This window comes from Oncorhynchus keta, chromosome 1, assembly GCF_023373465.1.
Source record: "Oncorhynchus keta strain PuntledgeMale-10-30-2019 chromosome 1, Oket_V2, whole genome shotgun sequence".
NCBI lineage: Eukaryota > Metazoa > Chordata > Actinopteri > Salmoniformes > Salmonidae > Oncorhynchus > Oncorhynchus keta.
In genome coordinates, this window is record NC_068421.1 from 4,623,689 (window position 1) to 4,632,417 (window position 8,729).

The following is an 8,729-nucleotide window of genomic DNA, read 5'->3' on the forward strand; positions in this document are numbered from 1 at the left end:
TTTTGGAACAAGTTGTTCTACGAGCAGGTGTCCACATACAATTTGGTCATTTCATGTACAGTCGTGGCCAAAAGTTTTGAGAATGACACAAATATTAGGGGGGTTGAGTGTGTGTGTGAGGAGTTTGGGTTGAGTGTGTTAGGGTTGAGTGGGTTGTGTGTGTGTGTGTGCGAGGGGTTAGGGTTGAGTGGGTTGGGGTTGAGTGTGTGTGTGTGAGGGGTTGGGGTTGAGTGTGTGAGGTGGTGGTGGGGGGGTTTGAGGGTGTGTGTGAGGGGTTGGGGTTGAGTGTGTGAGGTGGTGGTGGGGGGGTTTGAGGGTGTGTGTATTTGAGTAGCTTTGATGTGTCTGAAAGAAGGAATGGGCAGGGTACCCCCCTGTTTGCACTCTTAACACACAATCTCCCTCTCCATATCTCTCTCTCCATCCCCCTATCCCTTCCTCCCCTCCCTCCATTCACGTGCACAATGAGCACTCGCCCGAGTGGAACGCCTGTTGACCGTTCCGACAGAGAGACTCGTTGGGAATAATGTGAATACAAGTTTTCCTCTCCTTCTCAAGAGAATGGAGGGAGAAGCCTGGAGAGAGGGATGGAGAGATAGGGATGGAGAGGCCTGCAGAGATGGGGATGGAGAGGCCTGCAGAGATGGGGATGGAGAGGCCTGCAGAGATGGGGATGGAGAGGCCTGGAGAGATGGGGATGGAGAGGCCTGCAGAGATGGGGATGGAGAGGCCTGGAGAGATGGGGATGGAGAGGCCTGCAGAGATGGGGATGGAGAGGCCTGCAGAGATGGGGATGGAGAGGCCTGCAGAGATGGGGATGGAGAGGCCTGGAGAGATGGGGATGGAGAGGCCTGGAGAGATGGGGATGGAGAGGCCTGCAGAGATGGGGATGGAGAGGCCTGGAGAGATGGGGATGGAGAGGCCTGCAGAGATGGGGATGGAGAGGCCTGCAGAGATGGGGATGGAGAGGCCTGGAGAGATGGGGATGGAGAGGCCTGCAGAGATGGGGATGGAGAGGCCTGGAGAGATGGGGATGGAGAGGCCTGGAGAGATGGGGATGGAGAGGCCTGGAGAGATGGGGATGGAGAGGCCTGCAGAGATGGGGATGGAGAGGCCTGGAGAGATGGGGATGGAGAGGCCTGGAGAGATGGGGATGGAGAGGCCTGGAGAGATGGGGATGGAGAGGCCTGCAGAGATGGGGATGGAGAGGCCTGGAGAGATGGGGATGGAGAGGCCTGCAGAGATGGGGATGGAGAGGCCTGGAGAGATGGGGATGGAGAGGCCTGGAGAGATGGGGATGGAGAGGCCTGGAGAGATGGGGATGGAGAGGCCTGCAGAGATGGGGATGGAGAGGCCTGGAGAGATGGGGATGGAGAGGCCTGCAGAGATGGGGATGGAGAGGCCTGGAGAGATGGGGATGGAGAGGCCTGCAGAGATGGGGATGGAGAGGCCTGCAGAGATGGGGATGGAGAGGCCTGGAGAGATGGGGATGGAGAGGCCTGCAGAGATGGGGATGGAGAGGCCTGCAGAGATGGGGATGGAGAGGCCTGGAGAGAGAGGGATGGAGAGGCCTGCAGAGAGAGGGATGGAGAGGCCTGCAGAGATGGGGATGGAGAGGCCTGCAGAGATGGGGATTGAGAGGCCTGGAGAGAGAGGGATGGAGAGGCCTGGAGAGAGAGGGATGGAGAGGCCTGGAGAGAGGGGGATGGAGAGGCCTAGAGAGAGGGATAGAGCGGCCTAGGGAGAGGGATAGAGAGGCCTAGGGAGAGGGATAGAGAGGCCTAGGGAGAGGGATAGAGAGGCCCATTTAGAGGGAGAGGGATAGAGAGGTCCATTTAGAGGGAGAGGGATAGAGAGGCCTAGGGAGAGGGATAGAGAGGCCTAGTTAGAGGGAGAGGGATAGAGAGGCCTAGTTAGAGGGAGAGGGATAGAGAGGCCTAGTTAGAGGGAGAGGGATAGAGAGGCCTAGGGAGAGGGATAGAGAGGCCTAGGGACAGGCCTAGGGAGAGGGATAGAGAGGCCTAGGGACAGGCCTAGGGAGAGGGATAGAGAGGCCTAGGGAGAGGAATAGAGAGGCCTAGGGAGAGGGATAGAGGCCTGGAGAGGGGGATAGAGTTGCCTGGAGAGAGGGATAGAGTTGCCTGGAGAGAGGGATAGACTTGCCTGGAGAGAGGGATAGAGTTGCCTGGAGAGAGGGAGAGAGAGAGGCCTATAGAGTGGGATAGAGAGAGGCCTGCAGAGGGGGATAGAGGCCTGGAGAGGGATAGAGGCCTGGAGAGGGATAGAGGCCTGGAGAGGGATAGAGGCCTGGAGAGGGATAGAGGCCTGGAGAGGGATAGAGGCCTGGAGAGGGATAGAGGCCTGGAGAGGGATAGAGGCCTGGAGAGTGATAGAGGGAGAGTACTGACCGAGCAGGCTATGGGCAGAGACCCTAGAATCCCTGATCCTCCCACCTCTCACTAGGGCTAATACGCTCTCACTAGGGCTAATACGCTCTCACTAGGGCTAATACGCTCTCACTAGGGCTAATACGCTCTCACTAGGGCTAATACGCTCTCACTAGGGCTAATACACTCGCTAGGGCTAATACGCTCTCACAAGGGCTAATACGCTCTCAGTAGGACTAATACACTCATACGCTCTCACTAGGGCTAATACGCTCTCAATAGGGCTAATACGCTCTCACTAGGGCTAATACGCTCTCACTAGGGCTAATACACTCTCGCTAGGGCTAATATGCTCTCACTAGGGTTAATACGCTCTCACTAGGACTAATACACTCATACGCTCTCACTAGGGCTAATACGCTCTCACTAGGGCTAATACGCTCTCGCTAGGGCTAATACGCTCTCGCTAGGGCTAATATGCTCTCACTAGGGTTAATACGCTCTCACTAGGACTAATACACTCATACGCTCTCACTAGGGCTAATATGCTCTCACTGGGATTAATACACTCTCACTAGGGCTAATACACTCACTAGGGCTTATAAGCTCTCACTAGGGCTAATACACTCTCAATCACTCTCACTAGGGCTAATACACTCTCAAACACTCATGAGGGCTAATACGCTCTCATTAGGGCTTATACGCTCTCACTGGGGCTTATACACTATCTCATACACTCTCACTAAGGCTAGTATACTCTCACTAGGGCTAATGCACTCTCACTAGGGCTAATGCGCTCTCACTATGGCTAATACGCTCTCACTTGGGCTAATACGCTCTCACTTGGGCTAATACGCTCTCACTTGGGCTAATACGCTCTCACTTGGGCTAATACGCTCTCACTGGGGCTAATACGCTCTCACTGGGGCTAATACACTCTCACTGGGGCTAATACGCTCTCACTGGGGCTACTACGCTCTCACTGGGGCTAATACGCTCTCACTGGGGCTAATATGCTCTCACTGGGGCTAATATGCTCTCACAGGGGCTAATATGCTCTCACAGGGGCTAATACGCTCCCATTAGGGCTAATACGCTGCCATTAGGGCTAATACTCTCTCACTAAGGCTAATAAGCTATCACTAGGGCTAATACACTTGCACTATGGCTAAAAACAGTCTCATTAGGGCTAATATAGTCTCAATTACTCTCACTAGGGCTAATGCGCTTTCACTCGGGCTAATGCGCTTTCACTCGGGCTAATGCGCTTTCACTAGGGCTAATGCGCTTTCACTAGGGCTAATGCGCTTTCACTAGGGCTAATACGCTCTCACTTGGGCTAATACCCTCTCACTACGGCTAATACCCTCTCACTAGGGCTAATACACTGTCACTAGGGCTAATACACTCTCTCAAACTCTCACTAGGGCTAATACTCTCTCACTCGGGCTAATACGCTCTCACTTGGGCTAATACACTCTCACTAGGGCTAATACGCTCTCACTAGGGCTAATACGCTCTCACTTGGGCTAATACGCTCTCACTTGGGCAAATACGCTCTCACGAGGGCTAGTACGCTCTCACGAGGGCTAGTACGCTCTCACTAGGGCTAATACGCTCTCACTAGGGGTAATACACTCACTCAAACACTCTCGCTAGGGTTAATGCACTCTCACTAGGGATAATGCGCTCTCACTAGGGCTAATACGCTGTCACTTGGGCTAATACACTCTCACTAGGGCTAATACACTCTCTCAAACACAATCACGAGGGCTAATATGCTCTCACGAGGGCTAATACGCTTTAACAAGGGCTAATACTCTCTCACTAGGGCTAATGTGCTCTCACTAGGGCTAATAAGCTATCACTAGGGCTAATAAGCTCTCAATAGTGCTAATACTCTCACTAGGGCTAATACACTCTCAAATACTCTCACTAGGGCTAACATGCTCTCACTAGGGCTAATATGCTCTCACTAGGGCTAATAAGCTCTCACTAGGGCTAATAAGCTCTCACTAGGGCTAATAAGCTCTCACTAGTGCTAATACACTCTCACTAGTGCTAATACGCTCTCACTGGGGCTAATACGCTCTCACCGGGGCTAATACACTCTCATACACTCTCACCGGGACTAATATGCTCTCACTAGGGCTAATAAGCTCTCACTAGGGCTAATACACTCTCTCAAACACTCTCACTAGTGCTAATACGCTCTCACTAGTGCTAATACGCTCTCACTAGTGCTAATACGCTCTCACTAGTGCTAATACGCTCTCACTAGTGCTAATACGCTCTCACTAGTGCTAATACGCTCTCACCAAGGCAAATGCGCTCTCACTAGGTCTAATCGGCTCTCACTAGGGCTAATAGGCTCCCACAAGGGCTAATGCGCTCCCACTAGTGCTAATGCGCTCTCACTAGTGCTAATGCGCTCTCACTAGGGCTAATGCGCTCTCACTAATGCATTCTCTCAAACACTCACAAGGGATAATACACTCTCACTAGTTCTAATACGCTCACATTAGGGCTAATTTGCTCTCACACACTCTCACTCTGGCTAATAGGCTCTCACTCTGGCTAATAGGCTCTCACTCGGGCTAATAGGCTCTCATTCAGGCTAATAGGCTCTCATTCGAGCTAATAGGCTCTCACTCGGGCTAATAGGCTCTCACTCGGGCTAATAGGCTCTCACTCGGGCTAATTCGCTCTCACTAGGGCTAATATATTCACACAGGCTCCGTGAGGTCATAGGTTGGCCATGATTTGGTGTTGCATCTCTATCACACACAGCCCAAATAAAGTTAGTCAGTTTACCAGCACTTATTACTCAAAACCAGAAACTGGTTTCATGACCTGATGAGTATCACAACCTGCTGTATAATCAGATCCTCTTCCTCTCCTCCTCCTCCTCCTCTCTCTATTGTTCCTTTCTCTCTGTCCATGTTTACCTTTTCGATACCATTACCAACCCTTTTTAGCCGAACCCTCTTGTCCACATACCCCTGCCTACCGGTGTGTGTGCGTGTGTGTGTGTGCGTGCGTGTATTTGTGTCTGAGGATATGTGTTTGTAGAAGTGCTTGCCGGGGCGAGAGAGAGCCCTCTTTGGGTCACTGCCCCCCCACACCTCCCACAGCTGAACTGATACAGTAACAAAAGAAAATAACCCCTCCTTACCAGCAGTGCTGTCCTGTCACACGGTCCGGCACAAAACAGAAGCCTCCACCTCTCCCACAGGGCTAGTGGACAGGGATCTCATAGGTTCTGAGTAATCACCACAAACTTCATAGGGATCTCTATGTGAAGAGGCTATCAGGTTAGCCTTGTCCCAGATCTCTATGTGAAGAAGCTATCAGGTTAGCCTTGTCCCAGATCTCTATGTGAAGAAGCTATCAGGTTAGCCTTGTCCCAGATCTCTATGTGAAGAAGCTATCAGGTTAGCCTTGTCCCAGATCTCTATGTGAAGAAGCTATCAGGTTAGCCTGATCCCAGATCTCTATGTGAAGAAGCTATCAGGTTAGCCTGGTCCCAGATCTCTATGTGAAGAAGCTATCAGGTTAGCCTTGTCCCAGATCTCTATGTGAAGAGGCTATCAGGTTAGCCTTGTCCCAGATCTCTATGTGAAGAAGCTATCAGGTTAGCCTGATCCCAGATCTCTATGTGAAGAAGCTATCAGGTTAGCCTGGTCCCAGATCTCTATGTGAAGAAGCTATCAGGTTAGCCTTGTCCCAGATCTCTATGTGAAGAAGCTATCAGGTTAGCCTTGTCCCAGATCTCTATGTGAAGAAGCTATCAGGTTAGCCTTGTCCCAGATCTCTATGTGAAGAAGCTATCAGGTTAGCCTGGCCCCAGATCTATATCTGCAGGAGCTAACTCCTCTGACTACTATTGTCATGCTGTAAAGCAAAACTGATCTAGGACCAGGCTAGCTGTGAGAGAACCTCAGTATGTAGTACACCACAAAATAACACAGGCCAGATGTTGGCTGTCTGTAGTGTGTCTGTGTCACAGCCCTTGTTCATGGTGGGGTGTGTGGTGGTGGTGGGACGGGGGGTCTGGTGGGGTGTGGGACGGGGGGTCTAGTGCGTCAATGGGGTGGCGGAGGCTGTAGACTGAGTGACGGTACCTGGAATGTCGCTGGGGTCACAGTGAACGCCGTTGCCATGGGAGTAGTGTGTCTTTTGACGTGTTGTTGACTGCCGGGTCGGTCCGCTCCACTGAAGGAGTTCACACAGCGCCGGAAACGTCCCCTAGCACCCTCGCCAGTTTGGGGACACTGGGGGGGTGAGGGGGATGGAGTCTACCCTGTCCATTTCCCATGGTTTCCATGGGTACTCCCCACCCCTGTGTGGCCAACCTGTGGCTTGGAGGGTTGTGGGAGATTTAGAGATGGTTAAATAGTTCTAATGGGAATTCCGATAACATTTACAATAGACAAATGTCAATAAGATGAGATGTAACAAAATTGAATTGTTGAGGCAAGACTAGCAGTTGAGCAGTGGAGGGAGGAGGGAGCACCTTAGACACAGTCACAGCCAGGGAGGTCGCTGGTCCTCAGCCAGGGAGGTCGCTGGTCCTCAGCCAAGGAGGTCGCTGGTCCTCAGCCAAGGAGGTCGCTGGTCCTCAGCCAAGGAGGTCGCTGGTCCTCAGCCAAGGAGGTCGCTGGTCCTCAGCCAAGGAGGTCGCTGGTCCTCAGCCAAGGAGGTCGCTGGTCCTCAGCCAAGGAGGTCGCTGGTCCTCAGCCAAGGAGGTCGCTGGTCCTCAGCCAAGGAGGTCGCTGGTCCTCAGCCAAGGAGGTCGCTGGTCCTCAGCCAAGGAGGTCGCTGGTCCTCAGCCAAGGAGGTCGCTGGTCCTCAGCCAAGGAGGTCGCTGGTCCTCAGCCAAGGAGGTCGCTGGTCCTCAGCCAAGGAGGTCGCTGGTCCTCAGCCAAGGAGGTCGCTGGTCCTCAGCCAAGGACGCTGGTCCTCAGCCAGGACCTGTGGTCCTCAGCCAAGGAGGTCGCTGGTCCTCAGCCAGGGAGGTTCGCTGGTCCTCAGCCAGGGAGGTCGCTGGTCCATTTAGCCAATAGACAAATGTCCTCAGCCAGGGAGATGAGGTCCTCAGCCAAAATTCGCTGGTCCTCAGCCAGGGACTCGCTGGTCCTCAGCCAGTGGAGGGCTGGTCCTCAGCCAGGAGGTCGCACCTCAGCCAGGAGGTCGCTGGTCCTCAGCCAGGGAGGTCGCTGGTCCTCAGCCAGGGAGGTCGCTGGTCCTCAGCCAGGGAGGTCGCTGGTCCTCAGCCAGGAGGTCGCTGGTCCTCAGCCAGGGAGGTCGCTGGTCCTCAGCCAGGAGGTCGCTGGTCCTCAGCCAGGAGGTCGCTGGTCCTCAGCCAAGGAGGTCGCTGGTCCTCAGCCAGGGAGGTCGCTGGTCCTCAGCCAGGAGGTCGCTGGTCCTCAGCCAGGAGGTCGCTGGTCCTCAGCCAGGAGGTCGCTGGTCCTCAGCCAGGAGGTCGCTGGTCCTCAGCCAGGAGGTCGCTGGTCCTCAGCCAGGAGGTCGCTGGTCCTCAGCCAAGGAGGTCGCTGGTCCTCAGCCAGGGAGGTCGCTGGTCCTCAGCCAGGGAGGTCGCTGGTCCTCAGCCAGGGAGGTCGCTGGTCCTCAGCCAGGGAGGTCGCTGGTCCTCAGCCAGGGAGGTCGCTGGTCCTCAGCCAGGGAGGTCGCTGGTCCTCAGCCAGGGAGGTCGCTGGTCCTCAGCCAGGGAGGTCGCTGGTCCTCAGCCTGGGAGGTCGCTGGTCCTCAGCCAGGGAGGTCGCTGGTCCTCAGCCAGGGAGGTCGCTGGTCCTCAGCCAGGGAGGTCGCTGGTCCTCAGCCAGGGAGGTCGCTGGTCCTCAGCCAGGGAGGTCGCTGGTCCTCAGCCAGGGAGGTCGCTGGTCCTCAGCCAGGGAGGTCGCTGGTCCTCAGCCAGGGAGGTCGCTGGTCCTCAGCCAGGGAGGTCGCTGGTCCTCAGCCAGGGAGGTCGCTGGTCCTCTGCCAGGGAGGTCGCTGGTCCTCTGCCAGGGAGGTCGCTGGTCCTCTGCCAGGGAGGTCGCTGGTCCTCTGCCAGGGAGGTCGCTGGTCCTCTGCCAGGGAGGTCGCTGGTCATATCACAATTAGCTGATATGGAGTCTGGAGTCCATTGTCAGATGGCACACACACCCTTGTTGTTTTACTAAATGTGTGTTTGTGTTTTCCAGCGTGGTGAAGGTTCTGCTGGAGTCTGGGGCTGATCCTAACGCAGGAGACGACTTCAACAACGTCTATGACACGTCCAGAGAGAAGGGCATTCACTCACTGGAAGGTAACTATGACATCATTCATCCATCCTCCTAA

At 54.5% G+C, this 8,729-nt stretch overlaps 1 protein-coding gene across 32 annotated transcripts; it reads left to right on the forward strand.

The window, feature by feature from the left end:
- The first annotated feature begins 307 nt into the window (after window positions 1–307).
- On the forward strand, window positions 308–6,422 carry LOC127907602 (translation initiation factor IF-2-like). Of its 32 annotated transcripts, none has more exons than XM_052464161.1 (3): window positions 308–5,941; window positions 5,982–6,021; window positions 6,102–6,422. In XM_052464161.1, exon 1 carries the CDS (start codon window positions 602–604, stop codon window positions 1,739–1,741), a length of 1,140 nt encoding a protein of 379 aa, XP_052320121.1. In that variant the 5' UTR covers window positions 308–601; the 3' UTR covers window positions 1,742–5,941; window positions 5,982–6,021; window positions 6,102–6,422. The 32 variants fall into 32 exon arrangements, with proteins under 32 accessions (XP_052320121.1, XP_052320182.1, XP_052320410.1 ...); XM_052464222.1 differs by lacking the exon at window positions 5,982–6,021 and adding an exon at window positions 6,022–6,061; XM_052464450.1 differs by lacking the exon at window positions 5,982–6,021 and adding an exon at window positions 6,022–6,061 and having other exon boundaries at window positions 6,182–6,422.
- The last annotated feature ends 2,307 nt before the right edge of the window (window positions 6,423–8,729 follow it).